This window comes from Falco peregrinus, chromosome 3, assembly GCF_023634155.1.
Source record: "Falco peregrinus isolate bFalPer1 chromosome 3, bFalPer1.pri, whole genome shotgun sequence".
NCBI classification, from domain to species: domain Eukaryota; kingdom Metazoa; phylum Chordata; class Aves; order Falconiformes; family Falconidae; genus Falco; species Falco peregrinus.
In genome coordinates this window covers 47,937,173-47,963,981 of record NC_073723.1, presented here as the reverse complement: position 1 = coordinate 47,963,981, position 26,809 = coordinate 47,937,173, and the positions used below count along the sequence as shown (strand labels likewise).

At 42.5% G+C, this 26,809-nt stretch overlaps 2 protein-coding genes across 18 annotated transcripts in view; one reads left to right on the top strand and one right to left on the bottom strand.

Annotated features, from left to right (window-relative positions):
* The window catches only part of PLAG1 (PLAG1 zinc finger), a 52,716-nt gene extending 50,314 nt beyond the window's left edge, over positions 1-2,402 (bottom strand). Inside the window, exon 1 of one of the 4 annotated variants that reach the window (XM_013301888.3) lies at positions 2,175-2,402. The gene's annotated coding sequence lies outside the window, so the exon portion shown is untranslated. Of the gene's footprint in view, positions 1-902; positions 1,641-2,174 lie in introns of those variants that run through there. The other 3 variants (XM_055800071.1, XM_027791437.2, XM_027791438.2) reach the window with 3 other exon arrangements.
* A 134-nt stretch (positions 2,403-2,536) lies between these two features.
* On the top strand, positions 2,537-14,568 carry CHCHD7 (coiled-coil-helix-coiled-coil-helix domain containing 7). Of its 14 annotated transcripts, none has more exons than XM_055800085.1 (6): positions 2,589-2,722; positions 5,595-5,672; positions 6,230-6,328; positions 7,139-7,270; positions 9,692-9,878; positions 10,605-14,568. In XM_055800085.1, exons 2-4 carry the CDS (start codon positions 5,619-5,621, stop codon positions 7,238-7,240), a joined length of 255 nt encoding a protein of 84 aa, XP_055656060.1. In that variant the 5' UTR covers positions 2,589-2,722; positions 5,595-5,618; the 3' UTR covers positions 7,241-7,270; positions 9,692-9,878; positions 10,605-14,568. The 14 variants fall into 14 exon arrangements, with proteins under 14 accessions (XP_055656061.1, XP_055656060.1, XP_055656058.1 ...); XM_055800083.1 differs by having other exon boundaries at positions 9,660-9,878; XM_055800084.1 differs by having other exon boundaries at positions 7,139-7,297.
* Positions 14,569-26,809: the final 12,241 nt, after the last annotated feature.

Here is a 26,809-nt window from a genome sequence, read left to right as displayed (position 1 = left end):
CTGCAACAGCCATTCCAAAAAATGCTCTCCAAAACACAGCATTTTAATTAACACACCAAGAAAACTCCCCTGAAGACCTGCTACACACAAAAGAATTGCTGTGATCCAAACGAATCTGCACGTTTTCCCCTATTATCCTGCCTTAATTTATCATACCAGGGCCGATTTGATACCTTTCCATTAAGGAAAAGAACAACGAACCATCCCTCTGCTAGAGGCAGAGGTGCTGCAGAGGTGATGATAACCCCAGGAAAAGAGAAGCTGTCTCTTTAAAATGCCCTGCTATGTCCCTGATCCCACGTGGAACCAACATCAGCAGCACTTTCGCATTAACTTCAATGTGAGGCGAGATGAGGCATCATTATTTTATATAAATAAAACGAGGAGACTGCAGAATACATTCTTTGTAGGAGACAAACAGGTGAACTGAACGTGCCAGGGAAATCAGCAACCACCCGCAGAAAAGGTGCCCTGCCCCTGAGCCCTCTCTGCTTTCCCTATGGAGCATTACCTCAACCCCACACTACTCTGAAGAATCCAGTTTAAATAGAGGAGGGAGCCACCAGGAAAACTTGAAATTCAAAGGCAACGAAAATGCACTTTATAAACCGGAAAGGTTTACTCTTTGCCTCACACATCCTAATTAGATCAGGAAAGTGACACTACAAAGGCATTACATTCCGGTCTGGGGAAAAAAAAAAAAAAAAAAGAAAAAAGAAAAAAAAGAAAAGAAAAAAAGACAGAGGAAAAGAAAAGAGCCCCCATCTCCCCAAACCCCCCAAACATACAAAAAAGCATTAAAAAAGGAAGTTATAAAGCAGCACATACAGCATTTATCTTATCTAGAATCACTACACATTACCCCCGAGTTAGGCACTTTCTGCACTATCATCTCCCCCTACCTCTCTCTCCTGAAAGGGATTTTCATGTTTTCTCATTGTCGGTGGCGAGTTATAAGAGGCTTTCGCCTTTCCAAAGAATTAATCAACAAAAAAAAAAATAATAAATATTAACTCCTTGCTCCCTGAAACCTTAAAACAGTCTCGGGAAGACAGGGGTTTTATTATGTTACCTTGAGGAAGAAAAGGGGGAGCAGCCCCGATTTTTAGGTATTTTTTGGCATTTTTTTCTGATTTTTATTTTGTTATATGCCTCAGTTCTCCCTCCATTTTGGTTGTTTATGATACTGACAACAAGCTGTCCCTGCTCTCTCTCTCTCCGGATCTCTCCTGCTTTCAGTTAGCAAACCCCCCTCCCCAATGCAATACGACTCAGCACTTACTTGGGTTCACACTTTGCACTAAACACACACCGATGGGGAAGGGGAAAGCTTCTGGGCCACTCGGAGGGGGCGAGCAGACAAATTCGTTTCTTTATTACGAAAAAAAACCACTTTTGTCCGAAAAACGACGGGAAAGGGGGGTCGAGTGCCCCAAAGTCACTCCGGATCCCCCCAAAGACGCAGCCGCCAGGTCCGGGGGACACCCCACGGGTAGCCGGGTCCACGGGGGAAATTTCTGTGCGAAATTCGGCCGGTTTGAGGCGGGGGGCGAATTTATATTAATTTTTTCCCTCATTTTTCGGCACCGCGGTCTCTAATGTCTTCCGCTCCCTCTCGCCGCTCTCGCCGCTGTCACTGCATTCACAGCACAGGCTCCGGAGAGGCGAGGAGGGGAGGGGGCGGCCGCGCAGCTCCTGCCCCTGCCCCAGCCCCGCGCCGCCGCCGCGGCCCCGGCCCGCCGTGGGGGTCTGCGGCGGGCACCCCGCGCCCTCCTGCCGTCCCCCGGGCAGACCGCTGCCTCGCCCGCTCGCTCGCGAACCAACATAGCGCCGCGGGGAGGGAGGGGAGGAGTGGAGGAAACTCCTGAGAGAGGTTTTTCTGAAAATCATCTCTTTCTCCCTCCGAGGGAGGGGAAGGGGGGCACCGCTCGCCTCGCCTCCCCTCCCCTGCTTTTCCCCTCCGGGGGGGTCCGACGCGGGGCGGCGGGGGGCTGCGGGAGATGGGGGGAGAGGGGATGGAAGGGAGGGATGGTTAACACAAACTTTTCCTCACTGCTCGCTGCTCCTCTCTCCTCTCCCCCCTCCTTCTCCTCCTCCCCCTTCATAATTTAAATAACCCTGATATTTCTCTGCTAAACCCCGGCGCCTGCCCCCCAAACCCGCAGCAGACTCACCGCGGGAGCCTCAGCATCCCCTCTGCGCCCCGTTTCCACCCTTTACAGTGTTCTCCGATTTTTCTGTAATTTTTTCCCCATATTTCGGGCTGGACGCGGCGGGCCTGGAAATTGTTTGCTTTCCCGTCTTTCCAGCAGCCATTGTAGTGTATGCGCTGCGGTGCAGCCCAGCCTGCCGCACACGCCGCGCCCACACCGCCCGCCGCCCACACGCACCGCGGGTTGGACGCCTCCCCCAGTCAGTCAGGGCCGCGGCCGCGCCCCGCCGCCGGCGCCTGCGGCCCGCGCCGCCCGTCCCGTTGGTGGAAAGAGGCGCCGCTCAAGGCCGGGGCGGACCCGCCGCCGCCGCCATTGGCGGCCCGGCCTTGCCACTCAGCGCCGCCGGGGCGTGGGCGGCGGCGGCGCTGGGCCGGGGGGAGCCGCGAGGCCGGGAGCGGGGTAGGCTGCGCCCGTATTTAAGCGGGCTGCCCGAGCCGCTGACGTCTTTCGAATTGGAGACGGGCTGCCCCCTCCCGCCCGGGCTCCCGCGGACACGGCCGGGGACGGAGGTGAGTGCCGCCGGCGGCCCGCGCTGCCCGCTCGCCTGCCGTGCCTGCGCCCGGGCGCCGCGTCCCCTTCCCCGCCGCGGGGGAGAGGGCTCGCCTGCCCTTCGCCGCCCGTCCGCGGGCGGCGGGAGCCCTGCCTGGGCCCGGCGGCGGGGCCCGGCCACCGTGCTCCGGCGGCAGGTGGTGCTCGGGGGAGGCTGCGCGCGCGCCGGCCGTTGGGCGCCGGGGGCCGCTGGGGCCGCGGGCCGTTACCCGCGCGAGGCGGCGAGGAGGCGGCGCGGCAGGAACGGGGCGCCGGGCTCCTCCGGCCGGGCCCCTGCCGCCGTGAGGGAAGGCAGGGCTGGGTGGCGGGCCGCACCCCGTGGCGGCCGGGCCGCCCGCCCCCCCCTGCACCTGACGTGCCCCCCAGCCACCCTCTGGGGGCTGAGGCGGGGGGGGGGGGGGGCAGCTCGGCCGTGCCGGCCTTCCGGGCCCGCCGGCGGCCTCGCCCACCCGCCGCTCGAACAGCGATAAAAGCGGTGGGGTTTCTACACGGCCTCCACGCCGGGGTTTAAGGTTTAATAAGCTGGTCTGTAGGGCGGCGTAATTAGCAATTCTGTCTGTATGCATGCATGCATTTAAAAAAAAGAACACTTTTCAATGGGAGGGAGCCTGCAGAAAAATACCCTGATGGATTATGAACGGAAAAAGCCCTAGGGTTGAAGAGCACTAGTAACAAACGTATTTCTCTGTGGTACAGTTTACAAATGTTAATGCGTTAAAGCATAATTAAGAACTGTGGAATAGACAAGCCTTTGGTTGTGGTTGGGCTCTGACCTGTCACCCGAAAGCAGGAAGGGAAGGCTGTGCATGTGTAGAAAGTGCAGGGCAAAGCTCGCTTTCTGCCCAACTGCTCGCTCCATCACAACACCACAGTGCTTTGGTGCGACCTGCCTGCCCTTCTAGCTAGTAGTGCTGCAAATCCTGAAGAAAGGAAGCCTTTAGGAGATGGGGGAGAGAGGAACATGAGCAGGAGCTATCAGACCTTTTTGGTAGTACTAAGCATGTTCAAGCCTTTGCCTACTCTTGAGCTGAGCAGCTTCATGAGAACCTGAACTGCCTGTTCATTAGGTAAGTATTTAATGTATTGTGTGCATTGTTCCTTAAACCAGGCATGGTTGCAGACTGCTGGTGGTGTAACCAGACTGAAAACTTTAATTGCAGTTTGTATAATGAACGCTGATGAAGCTTCCTGTGACTTGCGAATGCTCTTTCAGGGAGTAAGGCTGAAGTCAATCCAACACTGTACTCCTTGAGGCATGTCTGCTTAGGTGGTACTTACACCTCTGAGGTCAGTGAAGCAGAGAGTTATAACACAGATGCAAACAAACCTCTGAAAAACATGTCTGTGGTACTAACTTTGATGAGGCATTGTGATATGCTGCTTTTGTTTTCTTTTCCTCCCCATCCTTCCTTGAAGTCTGGGATGATGCTATTGTTATACATGCTTGTGTTTCCATTTGAGTTGGAAGTGCCTGATCAAAAATTCTCTTGCACCCACAAAAAAGCAAACATTTGCCTAGCTTGTAAAGTGAACTTGAACACTGGATAGTTCTCAAAGGAAAGTGGAGGAGTTTCCTGATGCTGTTCTTTAAAAGGCCTGTTTGCCAAAAATGACCATGCAGAATGCAAAAAATACTCCAAGCATCAGGAGAGTATACTTGTGTAAGATGTAAAATGTAAGGTTTATTTGCCTGGAATATCTTTGTCTTACCCAAAAAAGAACCTTCATTTGAAACATTGTTTTCTGTCTGAGAGCTACTAAACAGCAGTATTTGATTATTTTTTTTCTGGTACCAAACAAAACTGGGTTTTTACTGCAGACTTCTGAGTTTGCAATCTCTAACGTGAACAGACACAGGTTGAAATTTAGAATAAGCAATGTTTTTTTAAGAAAAAAATCCCAACAGTATCAATCAAGGATGTTCTTTCACAATTTCCTTCAGTAGCTGTACTTTAACTTGCTGCAAAGAGCTCTCTCCTTCGCTCCTGTGTTTCTGCTTGCATTGGCTCAAACAGTCATCTGGTCAACATTAATTTATTTTTGGTTATATTCAGTATTTGTTTGGAACAAATACCTGCATGGCCATATGTGTGCCAGAGGCAATATATGGGAAGTTGTAAAGGGAACGAGCGTCTGCTGTTCATCTTGATGTCATCGTCTTGGATCAGTGTAGGTTCTCGGCACTGAACTCTGTCAAGCTTACAGTTCCTAGAGTCAGCGTCAAACTACTAAACTGATGAAAAATGTTATTCAAGCTGTCATTGACAGAATGTAAGTGGGTCTGGTCCCTCCTTGTGGTGGAACAGTTTCTTTTTCTGTTAAATGTGATACAGCCACAGATGGTTGGGCACTTGTTACACCTGGGAAAGCTCAGTGAAGATACAGATGTGATCCAGCTAAGGACTAGGCACAAATCTGGAAAAGTTTACTTGTACATTGCTCCCACACACTATTAATTGAAGTGTCTACAGTGTGTTGGCCTGTGAACAGCTTCTACAGAGCTGTTTCTCCTACATGACACGGTCATTTCCTCGACTATGTGACAGGCTGGTACAAGAGTCACTGCAGTGGCTCCATTCTCTGCAGGAATTTATTCAGGGAGTAAGCAGGCTTGGTGACAGGCTAAACTTGCCTGAGCTGTCTTGCTGTTAGTGCTTCTGAGGTAACATTTTTGCGAAAGGTATTTATTTAGTGGTTGTGATTGTCTTTGGCTGTTTTTTTTAAAGACGGCCAAGCTGTTACTGGAAGGCCTTTATTACATGCTGAAGTTCAAACTTAATCCTGAGCTACTGTTAAAAGTAGATACTTAACCTGCTTCTTTTCTGTTTCTAGCCAAGATACAAGTGTCTGTCTGCAATGCCCAGGCATGCACAACAGTTTAGAGACCATGATACAAATCCATGTATAGCGGTAAGATGACCAAATTGTGATTTCTATTTGTATGTTTCAATGTTAAATAATGCAATTTCTGTAGGTTTTTTTATGGATAGCCTTCTGGTATTGGCATTTTGCATGATCTTAGAGTCTGAAGATGGGAAAAGGTGAAAATCATCCATTATAGTAAGTGTGAAATATCAATAAGTAATTACTCATAAATGAGAGTAATACAACCGATAGCGATCTCTTCAGTTTTCTGCCCCTAAAAGCAGTGCCTGAAATCCTGGTTAGACAAGCTTGGTTGATGTTTAAAAGTCTTTTGTGGGTCAGACCAAGCATCTTTGCAAACAACTACTCTGTGGACTCTATCCTTACAATTCAAAGCGTACTAATGTCTGTTATCTCTAAATGAAGTCATTGCTTGCAATTACTGATTATCCTTTGTGATAGGTGTTCCTCTGGTCTCTTTGATAGAATTCTTTCATCTGAGAAGCTGCCTCCTATTTCATAGATATTGTTGGACTTGTTAGAATTTTTAGACACAGAGCACACTAATTTCCCTCAGCTCTGAAGTATTTTCCCTATTAAAGGAAACAGATGCCTCTAGAAAATGCATGGACGACAACAACTATAAAAAGGATATGTGTACTGATTATTTTCTGAAGTACAAAAGCTGCAGAAAATTCTGGGTAAGCACAGTAGATTTTTTTAAATTTTCTAAGCGCATCATTTCTGACACACTGCTTTCTGAACTTTCACAACTTAACTTGTGCTGACTGCTATGGTTTTTAGTGACTTACAGGCCTAGAGTAATCTTGGCATGTGTAGCTGGGAGACTCAAACTGATGCATGTCAAAGTACTTCACTTGTTTCTCAGAAGTTTACCCTCTTAGATTGTGAGTCTGTGTTCTTGCAGTCCCTGCTATGTTTCCCCCTCTGAATTTCAGTCAGGCATTTCTAGTAATAAGTTTTGGGTTTAAATGGATATAATGAAAAAAATTCTGAAGTAAGATAAGGTCATCTGTTTTTCCATTGGTTTCGATCATGTTTACTTTAACCTAAGATAAAGCTTAGGAAAAGCTCTTTCTTATTTGGTGGTGTCCTTATTTCCTTTTCTCTTCTGGTAGGGAAGTATCATGAGGATCTAGATGCAGTTAAACTGTTATCTGCTATTATGTCATAGTAGTAAAGAATCTTTTCGCTTAGCCATTAAATACTTGTGCAAACTATCAAAAAACTATTTGCCTGTTTATATGCATGTTAGTCTGACATAGTATAATGTGCATACTGTAATTTCACTGTCTTTTGAAGCAGCAAGGTAAACTAATCGGTAACCAAAATATACTAGTATTTAACTAAAGATATCTGATAATCAGAAGGACTATCTGGCTCTTGATATGTAAAGAGTACTTCTGTTGAAGAATCTTATTTATTTGGAGCTCAGAGGCAGAGAATTCTGAGAAATCTGTGTTCTCATGGTCACTTTCTTCTATTTTCAGCATAACATCATGATACAAAGGAGAAGAAATGGTGTAAAACCAGAGATGCCCTCAGCAGAAGAGAGAAAGAAAATACTGGAATCAATGGGGAAGCCCTACTGACTAGAAACTTGCATGGACTGACTTTTCACTGTACATGTGAAGACTTACCAGCAGCAGGTTGCCCTCTTATGAAATGGACTTTACAGTTGCCAAATCTTGGATTAAAATAAGCTCTTAAATTTTGAAATGTGTGAGCTCTCTAGGATTCAACCTCTTGGTTTTATTCATATTGCCTGTCTGTGGAAGACATGGGTATTAACATAACTTTTGTCTAGATACGTTGGATGTAGAAACTAACTTGCTGTGAAATGCTGAACAGAAAGTAAATGGCACTCACAGAAAGACTGTGTGAAAAGAGGGGGCTGATGAGTATTGCAGCGTAGTTCTAAGGATGGAACAGGTTGAGAGACTGGTATGTGCACAACATGTTTCTTGTATCCAGCTATGCTGCCTAATAGTACGGATTTACCATGTGTGATTTTATCACTATCTTTATGAGTTGTAGTCTGTGTCCCCAGTTTTAATAAGGCTGTTCATGAACTAAAAATCTGAAATCCAACAAGCCTGTCACTAGGCCTGCTGCTGCACTTACTGCTGACAACAGAAGCTTGTAATAAATCAGATCTGCAGGCCTTGCTTGTTACAAGGTTAGAGAGGTTGATGCAGATAGAACTGAACTACTCAGGTCTGAACTGAATAGTACCTTCTGTGGATAGTAAATAGATACTTTGCTGGCAGGGAGGTAGGGGGGACTTGTAGACATGTAAACATATACTCTGAGTGACATGGCAGGTTTAACTATAGTACATGTATCTAAGACTGTGGACAGCTGAAGCCCTGGGTTTGGAAATGCTTACTCATACAAGACTACGAAACTGAGTTTGAACAGGTACTCTGATCTTAAGTAAGATTGATTCTTTAACTAAACCAAAGAACTAACAAGTGTAAATATGTTGCTGTCTAGTGGAAACACTGTTTTCTTACCTCTAGTACCTTCTGTTATCCTGGCTTAAAAGCTTGCACCCTGTGGTAAAACAGAAAAAACACTGTCGTGAGCTCAAATTCCATATGAAATCCTTTAGGACTTGCTGTGATCAAGTTGGCAGAACTCTGGCTGACCTCGTGGAGGATGGTGTAAAAGTGTTGTCTCTCTATTTAGACTGTTTTGGAAAGACTTCATGGCTTCCTGTTTCTCCCTCTGTCTGGCTTGTCTTATTTCTTTCCACTGGAGGCCTATTTCCATGCTTAGTGCGATTTTTACACTTACCTTATATATAAATGGAAACACAATTTCCCTCTTGTTATTCGACCTGACCTGGTAACTAATAGAGATATGCTTTTGCTTCTCTTCTTTCTGGCTGTTCTCCTTATACATCTGAATTTCAAAATGGATTTGATCATACCTGTTCTGTTATTGGAATGAGTGTGTAACACTATACCTTTTGAGATGCAGCAATCTGAGCATGGCTGTGCAGCCTCCAAGCCATGTCACAAGTTCTCTAGTTTGTTGCTGGTAAGGGAAATGGACTCTCTTCAACCAGGATCATCAGGTTTTTTAAATTACTTTCTCTGCATGTAAAATTGAAACTTTGCTGACATCTTTTTTTTTTGTGTGTGTGTAACAGAAGAAACTTTCATTATAGATTCAAAGGCACTTTCTTATGCATTGCCTCCTTGCCACCTTCTTCCAATACTTCCTACATACCAGTCTGTCTTCCCCCCACGCGCCTGCCTCCCCCCCCCACACACACATTTGGCACCAATTCTTTGTTATTGGTTTTGAGCACCTTGGTCTGTTCTCATTCTGACATGTTTTCTTCTAGTACCTTTGTTCTGTCTCTGATCTGTCTAATGATGTAATCCTGCAGTGACTTCCTATTACAGCTCCTTTTTGAAGGTCTTACGTTCTCTGTTCTCCCTGTCTTAGAGCAGAGCTCCTTGCTTTCATTAGTCAAACTTGGCCATAATACTTCCTCACTGGCCATGCTTCTATTTGATCTTCTTATTGATCTGCAGTTTTTGGGGAGCTGTTGTCCTCTTTTTCCTTATGGCTGTGTCTCTCTGGACTCTTCTGGTTTTGCTGCCTTGCTTGTCTAAGGGCACCTTCTCTCCTACTTGGCACAGGTTTGTCATTTGGCACCTCTGCTCTATCTTTCAGCATGTTCTTTGCTCCTATGGCTTTAGCTGCTATTCTAGTGCTTGCTGTTTTCCTGTTGCTCTGCTCTTCTGGGCTTATGTTAAAATCAACTGTATGTTTTAGTTCTATGCAAGAAAAACGGCATCTACTATTGATGTGATTATGCTGAGTTTTCCTTGCATAAGCTCAGGTTCCTTAGTCATCTTGTTTATCCTAGGTTTTCCTTTCAACTTTTCTTTGAATGTAGAAATGCCCTTTCTCTTAGGTTAATTGTTGTATTTACAGTTTTTTTTCTTGCCAGTATTTACTTGGAAAGTTTCCACTGTGTTTATTTTCTTCTAGGGGATGACCGACTTGTCTTTGGACTTTAATAGGAACCCTGTGCTACTTTGCCAAGTGTTTGTAAAGAAGCTAGTACTGGGCTGCAGAAAGAAAAGGAGATGCATTCCCTGCTTTCATGTATCAATGCAAGAATGTGGGATCACAGGACAGGCTAAGGCACATGTAATGCAAGAACAGTATTCTAATATTAGATTTCCTGATCATCACTGAACATACATGGTAAGCTCCCTGTGGGTGTTAGAACAAAATAGAGTTTAGTGAAGAACTGAGGGCAATTTAAGCAGTGACTTTGTAGATTTAATTCAGGTAGTTAGTCATCTATTGTAGGGAATGCAGTTTATTCTTTTATTTCCATTGCACATGCCTTACAGTTGCTGTTAAGTAACAGTTTTATGAAAAATTTTGAAAAGCAAAAAGTTTTCTTCCTCATGTCGTAATGCCTCTCAAGTAATCCATTAGTTAAGCCTGGGTCTTCATCATTATTTTTTTTTTCCCGTCACTGGAGGTTGCTGTTCTTGCTTATAAACTGCTAAAGCTCAAGAGTGGTAAGTTACGATAGCTAAAACACAGGCTCTTATGTATGAAATGGTTGAGTTTTTTCCATTAATTTTTGTAGTGTGATTAACTGTCTTTGGTTGTGAGCCAAAGACAATGGTCTTTTCCCTCATAAGCTCTCAAGTATATTCCATACTTCGCTGAAACACTGAGGTAAGCTATAGCCTGCCAGGTCTTACTGGGCTGAATTCTTAGTTTTGCTGAAGCATGCTCTTTTGTAGTAACCTAGAAAACATAACACAGTTGACCAATATCGTTAATACAGAAGCAGGGAATGGACTGAGATGAGTTTTGTTGTGTTTGATAGGTGTAATTCTTAATTTTGCTTGTGGTACAAGGACCAAATCTGGATAGTGGCATTAATGTTTGATTATTTTTATTGGTTGACAGCTGGATGGTGCTGTTGCATAACAGACTATATGAAAAGAGACTCACTCCACCCACCACTGGCTCTTTCAAGCTTTTTTAGCCTCTTCCCACAGAGATGGCAAAATTCACACAGGAGAAAGGGAAGATTGGTACTGCCTCTACACTACAAACAGAGGAGCAGGACAAGAGTCTAAGTTGCTACTGTTTTCACAGGTTTCTGTGCAGCTTGAGAAGTTTTGGACTATGGTCCTTGAAAAAGAGTATTTTTCACAGTGTTCATTTGATCACAGTTGAGCACTGAGCAGCAGCTATAGGCTCTCTGCCAGGCCCAGGTGAACATCCAGACTCCCATATGTACATTTTTTTTACCATCTCATCCTTCCCATTACCTTGCAGTGCGAGGCCTTTATGTTTGGCTCCAGAAGCTTTCTGCTGCCAGAGCTGGGATGAGTCCGTGCTCTTGAAGGTGTTGAAGTTTGTCATCTAGCTCAAGTCCTGAAGACTTTTTTTTTGGATTTAATAGCTGAAGCTTTGAAAGGCAGGGAGCTGCATGCGCTGCAACTCTTGAGTGTTTTCCATGGTCTTCCCCTAATAAAACTTTGCACTTGTGTGATCAAGGGTATGCATATAAGGAAGGTTTTCCTAAAACTTGTGCGGAATAGATGGGATGAATGTAGAGTATACAATGTTATTCTGCTCTAATGCCTTTGGAGGCAGCCCTTAACTCAAACTCGGGCTAAAAGTATCTGCATCTTTAAAGTCAGCCAAAATAGCTATGAAAAAAGCAGTTGTAATCTGAAAAGTCTGGAAAAATAGCACACTACTGCAGACTTTTATTCTCTTTCAAGAATTGGAGGCAACTGGGGGAAAAAATTCTGTAAGAAAGTAGTGAAACAGGCATAGTACGAGTCTTTGTTGTTGCAGCCTATTTGATAGAAAAAAACCTGAGGGAAGTACTGCATTTATACTGACTGAATACAGCATATCATGAAAGTAAAACTTCAGTATGTTTTGTATACGTGACACCATGTATGTAGTAACTGAGGCTCAGCAGATTTTTAGTAACTTCGCTCCATCCTTTAGGATCCTTTCTGTCTGGATGGCTGCTATCTCAAAATCCTTTTCAGAGGATTTTCAGTTTTAAGACCTTCAGTGTAAAAATCTTAGATCACACAATTACTTCCCTTTTGACAACTAAGCTGCTAGACTGAATGCAGCAACTTTAAATTCTTTGCAACTTGCTTGTCTCTCTTCAGCATGCCTTTCAATAAACTCTGCTGTTTCCTCACACTGATGCTATATTCTACCCTGTGGACACTGTTCTCTTACTGTGTTATTTTTTGATTATATTTTTTCCTTCAGGTACAATACTGTTTCATCTCCTGATTTCTATATTACCTTTTTGCTTTTATCAATTACCCTGCTTCCCACCCTGTCTTGTAACTTTGCTCACCATGCCTGAGATTCAAAGTTAATCTTTGAGGTTTTATTCTACAGCTTTATCCTCCCCTGTTGCCTGATCAGCTCTTTTGCAAGCTAATTTACGTTAGCTCTGGCTGAAATACCTTCTCTCTCATGAAAAAAATCAGTTGTATAATGCATATATAAGTGCCTTGGTTTTAAGAACACTGTCTTTCAACTCAGAAATACAATTCTTTAGTTACTGCCCTGTGATAAAAAAGAAAGAGGCTACTGTAGTAGCAAACTCGCAAGACTACATGTGTATCTGTATAAAATGTTAATGAGGTAGCTGGTGAAAGCATCTCCCCTCCCTTTTTTTTTTTAATTCTGTTAACCCTTTCTCAAAAAAAGCTTTCCAGGCTCATTTGTTGTATGGTGGCATGTTACATGTAATTCAAGCTGTCTGCTCCTTGAGCAGCAACCTGCCATTTCTGATTGGTGTGTAGAATTCTGTACACAGCTATGGCACTAGAGAAACATTAAAAATAATACTGAAGTTGGTTAGGCTGAGAGCCATGATAGATTTTCCTGTCTTTCTGATACTGAAGTAATGTGGCAGATGGCCTAATTATTATTAGCAGTTCCTTCCCTAGCAAATCTCTTCTGAGGAGAGACAAGAGGGGTATTTAATATGAAATGCTTTTTCCTGATGCTGTCTGTGGGAGTAATTCCTTATTTTGTTATATAATACCAAACAATCAGATAAGCTGGGTGGCATGGTTTTTCTGTCAAGGAGACAGAAGTTTCTTTTGGTGGTGGTTTGTTTTTTTTAAAGCTAATAAAACCTTCATTGTCAGTGAAGCTAGGCATACATCTATTTTTCTAAAACTTTTTTTAAAATGAACTTTGAGTATTCTTTTCTAGATCTAGGCTTTTTCCAAAATCCCAAAGGATTATTGATATTCACAGCCTCCCTGTGTCAGGGGCTTTGTGGTTGTTTGGGGTTTTTTTGCAACATTCAGCTTGAGCAGATTCTGTCTGGACCACCAACCCTAATTTATTTAAATCTATGTGGAGCTGTTTCACAACCTGCTATTGTTTCTTTTTTTTAAAACTCAGATATTGATTGTTGGTGAATTGTGTTTTGCATTGCACTATTCTTCCAATCATCACTCTCTTAAAAGTCCCACTACACTTGGGCTACCTCTTTACCTATTTTACTTTGATAAAAAGCAATGTGCTGTAAACACTTAGTGATATTTAAGTGACTTTGGCAGAATACAGACTTGAAAAGGAAATGAAAATTGCTCAATCCCTGCTATTTTCTTGAACATTGCTTTCATTTTCAAAGAGTTTCAAAACCATCTTGCTTCCTCTTTCAATTTCATAATACTTCTGGGTCACATTAGTGGATGCAAGCTATGAGCCACCTTTTGAAGCTGCTATGTAACAAACATTTTCTCTTAATGTCAAACTCTTACTTTACGTGGAAAACACTTTTACCCTTTTATGGCAAATGTTTCTACAAATACTGCCTTCTGTTTTAGCTTTTTTCTCTGTACTACATACTTCATTCTCTTCTAGCAGAGAGGTCCTTTTGTATCTAACATTCTCAGTGGAACAGAAATGCATGCGTCTTTGCCTGTTCTTTATCTCTCACTTCTCAGTATTTTAAGTTTACACCTTTTCCAATATACTTTAAGAAAATTTTTTTAAAATTCAGCCTTTGAATTTGAAAAGGTACTGTTTAATTCCTGTACTTTAGCACCTTAACTATGCTGTGCTTGGTTTGGTTGGGTTGGTTTTTTTTAATACTTCATGTGATAGTCCCTGGCACAAAGGACAGGTTTTGTGCCTGGAAGCTATCAGTGTCATCCATTGCCCTGTAACATAAGAATGGTCACCCGTAGTCATTGCAAAACACCATTTCATGTGTGCTGTGAATCAGTAGATTTAAAATAAAAAGTAACAAAACAATTTTTACAAAAGCAAGCCTCTCCTTAAATTTACTGTTACTGGAAATAAAAAGATTTCTTTAACTGCTTTTTAGTAAAGGCACTTGAATATGAATGCTGGATGATATTAAAAGCTTCAAACTATACAGTTTGGCAACTGTGTAGGTTGGGGATCAGATTTATGTTGTATATACATACAAGAAAATTGGTGTCTTAACATGGAAAACAATAAAAGATGATGTATAATGACAAACAAGATTATGCTTAAGTTGGAGAAGAGGGTACTCACTGAATATGCTAAAGGCAATTCACAGCTTTTAAGACAAAGACTAATAGCAGAAATAGGGGAAATCGGCTCAAGTTTGCAAACAATCATAAGCCTGTTTAGATTCTTCACATTTTTTGATTATAAAAGATTACAGTTCTGTTAGAAAAGATTTTTTGCAATGTCTTCGCAGAAATGACCTGCTAGTAATACTTTCTTATATTGTCACGTGAATCTCAAAAACTTGTCTTGCCTTGAAACTTGTAACCCTGAGCAGTCCTTGACTCTGGAGTTTGATGCAACTGTTGAAGTGATCAGTGAATGTGATTGTATATTAAAAGTATGTGTGAGGTTTTGTGATGTATTTTCTCCTGATTTTTTTGTGAAGTAGTGAAACTGAATGAAGCTGCTACACTGGAATGTTAGCAATACAGTGCTTGCCTCTGTGCCTGAGTAACAAAAGGATGGAATGAAGATAAAGGCACAGATCCTAGTATAGGGTGTATGCTATGAATTTGCTGTATCCTGCAATACTGGTCTTTAGTACTTTGGCTCTAGGTTTCCTAATGGTGAATGGATTTGGACAGATGTTACTGATGGTCTGAGAAATGCTGTGTTTCAGTAGTCTACTTGACAGGTAAACAAAATCAGTTCCTTAAAGATGCTGATTTAAGATTCTGTGATGGTCCTATATAGGATGGAAGGACTACTTTGACTCTCATATTTAAAATGTAGATCCTTAAGGGCCTGTTCACCTGTTGGCTATCTCAGTGTTCCAACATCTAGAGCCTGTAGATGCCAAACACTTTGATACTAGAAGTGCCTGGTGTTGCATGTTCTGCTTTGGTGCTAGCAGAGTGCTGATGGACTGAGTGTTCCCACCTTGGCCCTACTGGGGTTTATGCAATGAACATTTTACTCCCACCAGCCCCAGCAAGTGGTTGTGAAGTCTGCTAGCATGTGGGTGAGCAGAAGGAAATTATTCTTCTGCAGAATATTAGTTGATAGTCATCAAGAAGAGCTTTCCAGCTGCTCTTCCCCAAGCCTGTAGTGCTGTGTGGCGTTGTTGTGACCCAAGTGGAGGACCTGATGCTTCTCCTTGTTGAGCCTCAGACAATTGGCTTCAGCCCATCAGTGCAGCTTGTCCAGATGCCTTTACAGAGCCTTCCTGCTCTCGTGTGGATCAACACTCCCCCCCAGATTGGTGTCACCTGCAAACTTCCTGAGGGTGCACTCAGTCCCCTTGTTCAGATTGTTGATAAAAGATACTAAACACAACTGGCCCCAGCACTGAGCCCTGGGGAACACCATGTGTGACCCGCTGCCAGCTGGGTGTAACTCCATTCATCGCTACTCCTTGGGCTGGGCTGTTCAGCCAGTTATTTACCCAGTACAGAGCATACCCATCCATGCCATGAGCAGCCAGTTTCTCCAGGAGAATGCTGTGGGACTTAGTGTCAAGGGCTTTACTAAAGCCTAGGTAGACAACAGCACAGCCTTTTCCTCAGCCACCGAGTGGATCACCTTGTCACAGAAGATCAGGTTCATCAAGCAGGACCTGCCTTTCATAACCCCATGCTGGCTGGGCTCCATCATCTGGCTGTTCTGCACATGCTGTGTGATGGCACTCAGGATGATCTGCTCCATAACCTTCCCCAGCACCGACATCGGGCTGAGAGGCCTGAAGTTCTCCAGATCCTCCTTCCTACCCTTCTTGTTGATGGACATCACATTGGCTAACCTGCAGTCAGTTGGGACCTCCCTAGTTAGCCAGGACTGCTGGGAAATGATGGGAAGTGGCTCGGTGAGCACTTCTGCCAGCTCCCTCGGTACCCTTGGGTGGATCCCATTTGTCCCATAGGTGCGTGTGTGTCTGAGTGGTGTAGCTGGTCACTGGCCATTTCCCCTTGGATTGTGGGGGCTTCATTCTGCTCCCCATCCCGGTCTTCCAGCTCAGGGGGCTGGGTATCTAGAGAACAGCTGAGCTTACTATTAAAGGCTGAGGCAAAGAAGGCATTAAGCACCTGAGCCTTTTCCTCATCCTTTGTCACTCTGTTTCCCCCTGCATCCAATAATGGATGGAGATTCTCCTTAGCCATCCTTTTGTTGCTAATGCCTTCACAGAAATATTTTTTATTGTCTTTTATGGCAGTAGCCAGATTTAAGTTCTAGCTGGGCGTTGGCCCTGCTGATTTTTTTTCCCAGCATAACCTCACAACACCCTTGCACTCCTCCTGAGCTGCCTGCCCCTTCCTCCAAAGGTCATAAACTTTCCTTGTTTTCCTGAGTTCCAGCCAAAGCTCTCTGTTCGGCCAGGCCAGTCTTCTTCCCCGCTGGCTCGTCTTTTGGCACAAGGGGACAGCCTGCTCCTGTGCCTGTAAGGTGTCCTTCTTGAAGAATGCCCAGCCTTCCTGGACTCCTCTGCCCTCCAGGACTGCTTCCCATGGGACCCTGTCAGCCAGGCTCCGGAACAGGCCAAAGTCTGCCCTCCAGAAGTCCAAGGTGGCAGTGCTGCTGACTCCCCTTTCTTACTTCTCTGGGAATCAAAAACTCTTATCATTTCATGATTGCTATGCCCAAGACAGCCTCCAGCCATTACATCCCCCGTAAGTCCTCCTCCGCTCACAAACAACAGGTCCAGCATGGTGCCGTCCCCAGCTGGCTCCCGCACCAGCGGTGTCAGGAAGTTATCTTCTGCATGCTCCGGGAACCTCCTGGACTGTTTGCTCTCTGCTGTACTGTATGAGGAGGTAGGCAGCTAAAAGTAGCTAAACCCTAGAAGGAGCCATGATTCCCTAGCATCTCCAGCTGGCCAGCTTTTTAGTAGTGTCTTTGACAGTATGCCAGTCTTTTATTCCTAGATGTGATCACATTGCAATTAAGTGCTGCAAGCACTTATGTAAGTATGTACTTTCATATATGTAGTTACATATACATACTAAGTATGAGGAGTAGAAAAGCACTGAAAAGACTCACTGGTAGGTTTTACCTACCCATGCATTTAAGGCAGTTTTCAGGTTTCTGCCCTTTAAATTTTAACGTTCAAATCCTGAGAATCAATTATGTTAATAAAAACTTTTAACAGCTCGGCTCTTTTAGGGTTGCTGTGGGACAAGAAGAGTTCACAAAATGCTTTGGTTTTCTACGGTGTAGAAAAATTGCCAGCCAGGAGTTGGCAGAGAACATTAGTATCTCTCTCCGTCTCCTTCAGCTGGCAGCTGCAGGAGATTGGCCTGCCGGAAAAGCTGCTGTAAAGCTGGATGTTTGCAAGCAGTCAGCTGCTCCTTGTATCAGGGAAATCTCATTCTCGGTTTGATCCAAATGGATACAGATCTGCCTGATTTTGTACTAGTCTGGAAATGCAGGCTGGTCATTTTGGAATGTGCTAGTGAGGTCATTTATTGCTGATTATTGCTACCAATTGGCTTCTGTAAAGCAGCGAGAAGCTGATACTCTCTAAAATCAGAGCAATTTGCTAATTTAAAATGTTAATAGATTCATTTATGGGGGTTTTTTATCCTCTACAAAATCTAGATTTGCTATTCACTTGTAGAGACTGATTTTATATGCAAGTTTTTCCTCATGATTTATTTCCAGTTCACCTTTCACATTGCTAGATTCTGCACCAACCCAAGAGAAATAACATTTTCTGTTCAGTAAGGGATTAAACTTTTGATGAGATGTTTCTGACACAGGAGGTTCACAGATGTTCTTGCACAAGTCTTTAAAAGGACATTTGACATGTGGCGTTGCAAGAACATATTCAGCAAATTTTAGGTAAGCAAATTGACTTAACTTAATAAACTGCTTTTCATCAAACTAGATGGAGCCAAATCTTGTGCTTTGCCAAGAAATTTATTTTTATTAGTGCAGTATAATTTGGTGCTTACTAAGCTGTCTGGGGCACACAGTGTGTTGGAGGCGAGGGAACAGAGCCGGTGGCGTTGGGAGGTTTCCCAGCAAAAGAGGGTGGCTCCACCAGGAGCACAGCAGTGGTGCTTGCTGCAGAGGTGCTCCTCCTCCGGGTTTTTAAAGAAGGGATCGATACTGTGCTACACAAACTGTCTCTGAAATGTGAAAAAATCCTAATTTGAAATGAAAGCCAAAGAAAGGTAAGCTATTTCATATGCCTGGTTCACTGCTTTCCATTTAATCAGCAATAAAAACCCAAGGGGGGCTGGAGGATAAAATTGTCACACCACCAGAAAGCATCCTAGAACTCTGCTTCCAGTCTCACACTAATTTCTGGGGTGTCTAACAAGGGGAACCATTCAGTGTGTTAAATTCACATGCATAAACCCTTTTGTGGGTAGTGAATGCTTTGGCATATGCAGAGTTCTTCTTTCAAAAGCCCATATTCAACACAGATTTCAACATTTCTGGACGGCAAGTCATCTCTCTGTATCCCCAAAGACTGAGAACCACAGAAGTTGGGCACTTTTTATAATTAGGCATGACTTCTCCAGAGAGAGATGATTGCACCACGAGAAAGGATTTATTTTTTTGCCAGAAATTGCCTCCCTATATCACTTTCCCTACTGAAAGATATGTGTGGGATTCAGGATATGGTGTTCTTCACAGTGGGTCTTAGATGAGACATCATTTGAGTAGTCTCACAGTGACTATTTATCAGTGCCAAGGATATCTAAAATCAGAAAGCCCTTTCATTTCCTGAAAACTAAAAGACAGAAATTTATTTCCAGATCTCAGTGAAGCTTTAAGGATGCTTGGGGCTTTGTCCATCATAACTGAGTTTACACTCCCTAATGATGTGTAACGTTCTTATCTGTTTTGTTTCTGTTTGAGTGATGTATAATGAGTACTTGAGCACAAACCAAGCTAAAATTGGGGAAAGTAAAATGAAATAGACATTGACACAAATGGGGTATTATCTTCAGTCAGAATGTCTGTGTCCTACTAAAAGTATTTTTCAAGCAGTACCAGCCTTTCTCCTTTCCCTTAGCAGTCTGCCCAGGGAAGTGGTTGAGTCACAATCACTGAAGATACTTAACAAACTTGTAGATGTGGCACTTGGGGACATGGTTTAGTGGTGGATTTGGCAGTGCTAGGTTAACAGTTGGCCTCAATGTTCCTGAAGGTCTTTTCCAACTGAAATGATTCTATGATTCTATGTGCTTTTGATTTTGTCTGACCCAGAGCCTGTCAGGCAGCTCACAGATAATCTCGACTCCCACAGTGTTTATCCAAATGACCTTAAAATGGCTTAGTCAAGAAAAAAAAAAAAGGTTATAACCTTTCCCTCCCCACCTCAAACCCCTGAAAAGTTGCATTAAAGATCAGATTTCTGTAAGAGAGGTAGGAAGATGATTTTGTTTATATTCCCTATATTTATATTACAGCAATTGTTTAATATCCAGCTGTTTCCAGGTAGGTAGCGCTCTCTGAGTGTGAAATACAGCTTACTAGACTGTCAGAATGATAGTTTCACACCATATTATGAAGGCAGGTCCTTAGCATGGCTTTTTCTTAGAGTAAGGCATCTACAAGCCCTTTGTTTTGCTGCTTGTGATCCCACTTTAACCTATCACTTCTGCCTTCATTACCCAGGATATGGTGACTACTCTGCTTTGTTAGGTAGGGTTTAATATGTCTGTCTTGATGTTATGTGAAATAATCAGGAAAACCAATATTAGATGTCACTATTTCGGCCACTGGAATAAGAGTTTTGTTAGCAAAGTGAGATAGAAATTAATTTTATTTTGAAATATTAGTATTTGGTTGTGAGGGTATCTACTTGCCAAGTTAATCTTATGTTTCTTAATATACATATTCTTTAGACTCTGCCATAATTTCCTGGTTTCTGAAGCTGAAACAATACTGTTTTTCTTCCTAGCCACATGTTTTTTGTTAAAAAGCAGTTTTGATTTGGTTCTCTTAAAATTAGAAGCATATTTTGATGCAATTTGTTTATTTTTAAAGTTTAGCAACTCTGCAACAGAAAGAAAACTTATGAAAGCAATTTCTTAAAAAAAGTCTGGACACTTCAAAATAAATGAAACAACACTAATTAGTTGTCTTTCAATAACCTCACTGTATTTTAATTTCTCTTCTATTTTTTTTGTGTTATCCATTAATATGGCCCAATAAAGACATTTCAGTCATTGAATCCATAAACTAGTCTTGATTTATTGAGAAACGTCCACATAATCTGTCCTAAAGATCTGAGCCAGTAACTTACATTCATGTGAGTGCTCATTACTTTCACTGATGGATCCGAGAGAAGTGGTTAGCAGACTGTAAGGACTGAGCTGCAGTGTTGAAGGCAGGAGTAAGTTTACTTCTGTGAGATGGATGACAAACACTCAAATTATCAAATACTAGTTACGTGCAAGAAAATGCATTGTTTGTATCAGGGAGTTTAGACATTATTCTTCTTCCAAATGAACCTCAGAATGTCACAAGTTGCTCTAAATGAGGATAGCCTTTTGAAACGTTACTCTCTGCTAAACAGAATCAGAGCTGTTTGAGAGAGACACCGAGTGTGACATCCTGCTTTTTAGGTGTGTCACCTGCTCCTAACAACTTAATCTGTGTAGCAAACAGCATCGCTGACGATTAGCTTCACCTATAGACATTGAAAGCAAGTGTCCACAAACCTCTGGCCACCCAGCAGAGTTAAAGTCTACTTTGATTCAGTGAAGACAGCAGTAGGAAACCAAAGTAATTTTTTCCGTTCCCAAGAAGCCAGATCATATAACTGGTACTTTTCTTCCGCAGATACTACAAAAACCTAATTCTTGAGAGAAAGAAAAAACCACCGCAACATCAGGCAGTAGCTCTGTGCTCCTTATGTTTGCCCTGCTGTCAAGGACAGCTAAGATTTTATTAACCAAGAGCAAAAAAACAATTTCCAAATTCCTCATACAGGCCACATTCTACCTGCTGTGTTGAAAAAAATGATGCAAGGAATGGCAGCTCTGAAGAGGCCATCTCTAACCCTATTACGAAGACAAGCAGTTTCCCAGGTAAGCCTATACCAAGGGTTTCATTGTTCAAACTTCTAGGCCTCATTCCTCTAAGAACCAACCAAATAAACGCCCTCAAAACAAAACCAGAGAGGAAACCAGCACACATCTAAGTAGACATCTCCATGTTAGTGTTCGATGCATGCGTGAGGTCTTGTGCAAGTTTTCCCTCTGGTGAAGCGATCACATTTTAGCACTCAAAACTAGAAGCGTATTTTCCCCCCTTGTCTGTTTAAACTATCTGGATATTGTTAAGCAAAGTATCATTTGTGAGGATAATTCAAGAAAGGCGATCAGAATGGAAAAAAAAGAATATTTGAGAGTATTTGCAGACTTGTTTTGCTATTTATTAACAGAACTATATTTTTATCTTAAAAAAAAAAAGTCCTTTAGAAGAGGGGGGTTTCTTACCAATGTGAAATCTGGCTTTTAAAAAAAAAAAAAAACACAGACCTAGGCCATAGACACTTCACTCTTTCAAATAACTTTTAGAAGTTTATATGCACCTGTAATATCAAAGTTCCCAAGTCAGCAAATGGCAAAGTCTGGAGTCTGGATCACTGGTGGAACATTCCATTAGAACACATGGATGGGGAGCACTGCAGTCTGTGCCATATTTGTTGTAGACCCATGGCATCCGCACAGGACTCTTGTATTCATAGACCCAGGCCCAAACACTATGAGTTTCAGATGAGGTTTTCAGCATGGAAAGCTGTGATTTTAGGCAGTGTTTCTTCCCTGTGACTGCTGGCCCTCTGAGTATGTCTCAGGCTATACTCATAGTATAGAAACACCTAACCACTTGATACATCTCAAATCCTGACCATTAACTGTTCATATCACACTCCTGATGTGTTTATACCTTCATTAAGTTTCTCAAGAACCTGCACCACATGCTGAATTCCTGACGACCCCTCCTGTCTGGGGAAGCTGGGGCAAAAAGAGAGAGAAAATATGGAAATATTTTGCCTCCACTTACGCTCCCTTACAGAACCTGAGCTGATTTGGGTACGTGGAGCCTAGTTCTAGTCCAGTTTTCTTGTCCTGAAGTAAAACCAAAGTTTGCCTTTCCTTTGAGAAGACAAGTGCGTCCACTCTCTTCGCCCCCACCCTTGATGGCAGAAACTCAGTTTTCAACTCAGGCTGCATGGTCAGAAGTGGAAGTGCAGTGGATGCTGCTTTTTCTGTGGAAACTACAGATCAAAGTGATTTTTGAGACATATTTTGGCTGTAGCCAAGTGGTCTAAAGCATTACACAGTCCGTGAATTTGCTTTTCCTTCACTGTGGGTTAATGAATAATCCACTGTTTACCTTTATCTTTCAAAGTTTGGTGTTTAATTGTTGGTTGCAGCAGATGGAAAGCAACTAATTATTAGTGATTTTCTTTTTTCTTTTTTTATTTTTTAAGTGGTATCTGAGATCAGTAAACAAAATGTACTAAGGTGAGTTAAATTCTAAGGCTGAACTATCCAACAGCTCACCATTGTCAAATTGGAGAGACCCTGCTCCCTTTATGCTATCCCTTAGCCCAGGGGCAGTCTCATCTTTAACCTTGCACCAGTTCTTACACTTGCTGGATCCTTCACCGAGCTGATCAAATTTGCTAACCCAGCAGGTTCAAGGGAACAGCTTCTGTGGGGTTAATGACTGGGTTTATGTAATTTCACACTTAAGCAAAGTGATTGCGCAAGCACTGGGACACGTGAGCTACAGGCACCACGCAGCATCGCTTACAGAGAACCGTCTGTGATTGCTGCCCGTCTGTTCAGTTATGAACATTCAGGCTGAGACCTCCCCTGTAAGCCTGAGTAACCACCAACCAACGTGATGAGTCAGGACTCTGCAACAGCTCATATCCTCTGTGGCTCACCAGGACCTCTAACACCAGACTCCAAATGCATGACAGTGGGTTCAGTTCCAATTTTCCCATCTAATTGTTTAACTTTAACAACAAAAGTCTGCAAAAAAAAAAAAAAAAAGAGAGCCTGACAAACCAATCTTACGAGTATTGCTTCCTGTTTTCTGAAGCTGAATCCAGAACAGCAGTTTGTGTAGTGATGATGAACTGTTAAATAGAATTAAGTCTTTTTCCCTATAGACTTTGTAATAAGAATTGTAAACAATATTTTGCAAATAAAGCTGCAGGCCTATGGGCTGTCACTCCCAGATGGCACGAATTAATGGAGGAAGGATTGCTGTGCTTTTTTTGTGCAGTTGTCCACCCCTCCCTGGGTTTTGGGTGTGCTAACCTTGGACAGGGGTGACTCAGCTGCTGGTGAATCACCTGCCTAAGTGCTAAAGTGATAGCTTGGCCTTATTTCCTCAAGCAACAGTGAGCTGTCAAGGCAGACTAGCAAGAAGACTGTCTTCTTCAGCTGGGAGAATTTTCCTGCTTGCACATCTAGATTTGCTGCAATGGTGGCTGCACAGGTTTTACTGTGACTTCAAGAATGCCTGTTGAGATCTTGCTTAATGAAAGCTTCCTTGTGCAACTGCTTATTCATGATAGGGCTTTTCAGAGGCATGGCTGTAAATCTTTTTTTAGCAGAAAACCAGTTGGTGAATAGCTCATGCACATTGTAACTGGAGAAATACTGGTCAGGAATGTTTCACTGTTTTCCAGGTGTGACATGGAAAGTAATGAAATATTTCCAACCAGAGAGATTGTTCCAGAAAAGAGATGAGATCTAGAAAAGGCTTCTGAAATATTGCTATTTCAAATTAGTTTTCTGCATTGGTGATGGGCTAGGAAGACAGGAGAAAAACTAAAAACCACGTGGAAAATTTTGCCAAGCTCTACATCACCACGGAAATGCACAGGTCCAACCAGCTGCTCAGGAGAAAAACATGGAGAACGTATTGTCACTATGTGGCAAGTCTAAATGTCTTTACAAACAGAGGCTGTTTGAGAGACACAAAACAATGCTAGTTTACCACAAGAATTTTTAACTAATGTGATCAATGGGCCTTTTTGACTATTTGTTTCAGCATCAGTACCTTCTCCCCCTTAACAGTCAAAGAAAAGTAGTGTATAAGCCAGCTGCGTGTTCTCAGTGACAGTAGCACCAACCACCCCTGCTAGCAAGCAAGAAGACATGGTGAGAAGTTCATCACCCAAGTCTCTGTTGTGAACCTTGGCAAGGACCAGCGTGTGTTTTGTTGTCCACCTGCTGTGGTACAGATTTGTACTACTTAATGGAACCAGCAATAGTTCCTTGAGTGGCTGAAGTTTGAAGAAAATATTGTCACAGGTAGTTACATTGGCTGCCCACTGTCAAAATGATAGAATTAAGTAAGTGCAAAGGAAAAAACTAAGCTTTAGCTACAATGGCAATTATTTTGCTGGATGTTGTTTACTTTGGCCTCTTTGTTATATGGCTTGATATATTTTTGGGGATTGGCTCCAGCCTCAAGAAAAGCACCTTTTCAGCTCTCCTCCCTTCCTTGTGGAGAGCCACAGTACCATGGCCCCTCTTCAGCTGCTTGGCCAGACCATCCTTTCCCAACGGATTATTTCCTATCACCTTTGTCAGGGTCCTCTGAGCCAAAATCCTCCTGCAAACCAATGGTTGCCCAATGATGGTTAAATTCTCAGTCATGTAGGGCAGAGACAACAGTGCCAAAAAGGGTTATGCAGAGTTATATATCTATGTAACTCCTAATTGTAGCAAAGCCAGAGGGTTCATCACCTGGCAGGACCAAGCTAAATGAGCAAGTACAATTCTATCAATTCTTATTTTTGGAACAAGTCTGATTGTTATTAACATTTTTGTGGGGAAAGGTCCAAAGACATGGGAGAATCCCAATATAAACCACTTTTCTCATATAATCATGGTTACCATCTCTCAGTAAGCCTTCAAATAAGTCTTATGATAAGCAAGTTTCCAGATACGAGATTCACTTGAAGGCATTCCTTCACATATTTTTCCATGAACATCCTACATCTTTAATAGTAAACAGTATTCCATTGACTGGAACAGCAGACATTGGACTTGATGCTGTTTGAGGTTCTTACATGCAGAGGTAATATTCCAAAACATCACCGCATGCAGAATGCAGATGTCCAAGTATCTGCAGAAAAACAAATGCAAGGGTAGACATACATCTCTAAGTGGCATGTAACACTGTGTACTCTAATACCATTCAACCTCAGTGGAAAGCCACTGATAAGCTGTGTGCTTAACTATGTGAGAGCACACACAAATCTTAGAGCCAAACAAGTATTATTAGCATTGTACTGACTATGATTTGCCTTTTTTTTGTCTTTCTACCGCAACTCATTTTCAAATGAGTTTTACTGTTGGAAGTCTCCAGACTAGTGAAGCTATTTACCGTTCTATTAACTTTATTTAAAGTTCAGCATAATGTATGTATATGTAAGTTTACAGGTATTATTTTTTTCTCGTAAGATAATTGTTTTTGTTAAGAGGAATCTTATTCTTAAGGGATTACACTACATGTACAATCAATCCATTTTGCTAGTCTTCTTGAAAAAGCTCTAAGATAACAGCAGTCAATTTATAGCAGTCCCTTCTCTACGCAGACAAAATACAAAGGTTCTTAATGTTTTCCATCCAAGTCTCCTTATAGTCCAACTTGGGAGTGGTAATAGGACGAAAGCCAAGGAATTTCCAGAAATCTTGAAGTGCTAGTAAGTCATTACTGACGCAGTGCCATGAATATTTGGTTGATGAAAATTAGATGCAGGACCATTCTGCCGCTGATTAACAGATATTGTCAATGCATCCCAACAGCAGTCAAGGCTTCTTGCTTGCTTACACAGCAAGGAAAGAAGAATAAGAATGATAAGAATAAGAAAAGATTAAGAATAAGAATAAGAGTTACTTCCCCAATTAGGAGCAAACATAACCTTTCAGCACTCTCTGACCTCAAATAGTCTCTGCAAGAGACTGTTTTAGCTACTGCCTTTTCTGAACCCCTTCATCACCCCAAGTCATTATTTGTTTAGGTTATATTTGTTTTACAGTTTAAAGATTAATAGATCTATTGGTGTGAAAATATTCTTTAAACATATTTGTGGGTGTATAAAATCTGGAGACCAGTACTGTGGCAAAGGATGTCTCCCAAAACAGATTTCATGGAATGCATGGTCATGAAGCCCTAAGGAATGCAGAACTTCATTAGTCACCACAGAAGCTCTAATGGTTTACATGTAGGAATGTAACAAACAAACATTGTAGACTTCTTCAGGGTGATTTCCTGGATTTCAATGTTTCTAGATCAGCTGCTTTAAAATAGTTGAGAGAATTTATATTTGGTTTGAAAGTGACAATTTGTCATTCCATTGTATCTCCTCCAAAGTCCTCAGCCAACGAATGGTGTGGTCCCTGAACATCTCTCCTAGCTTGTTTCCTTGATCTATGTGTGCTTTTAGTACTCCTTTCTGGATATTAAGAGAACACTATTGAAAAAAACCCAAACAGTTGTCTATACTAAGCTCTGATTTAGTGTTTAGCTTATGTTAAACAAATCTGTGCACAAAGTTTTGGTCAAGCTGACTCTCTAAAGTTTTTAAAAGTGACGAATGAAGCAACTTCTAATCGAGGGATTCAGCCTTGGGAAGGACGGGAAACAAAGAACGGATGGTGAAAAGAACA

Coding starts and splice junctions, on each gene's coding strand:
- CHCHD7 (XM_055800086.1), top strand. CDS start 5,619: ATGCCCAGGCATGCACAACAGTTTAGAGACCATGATACAAATCCATGT. Junction 5,673..6,229: donor ATACAAATCCATGTATAGCG/GTAAGATGACCA, acceptor TCCCTATTAAAG/GAAACAGATGCCTCTAGAAA. Junction 6,329..7,138: donor AAAGCTGCAGAAAATTCTGG/GTAAGCACAGTA, acceptor TTCTATTTTCAG/CATAACATCATGATACAAAG.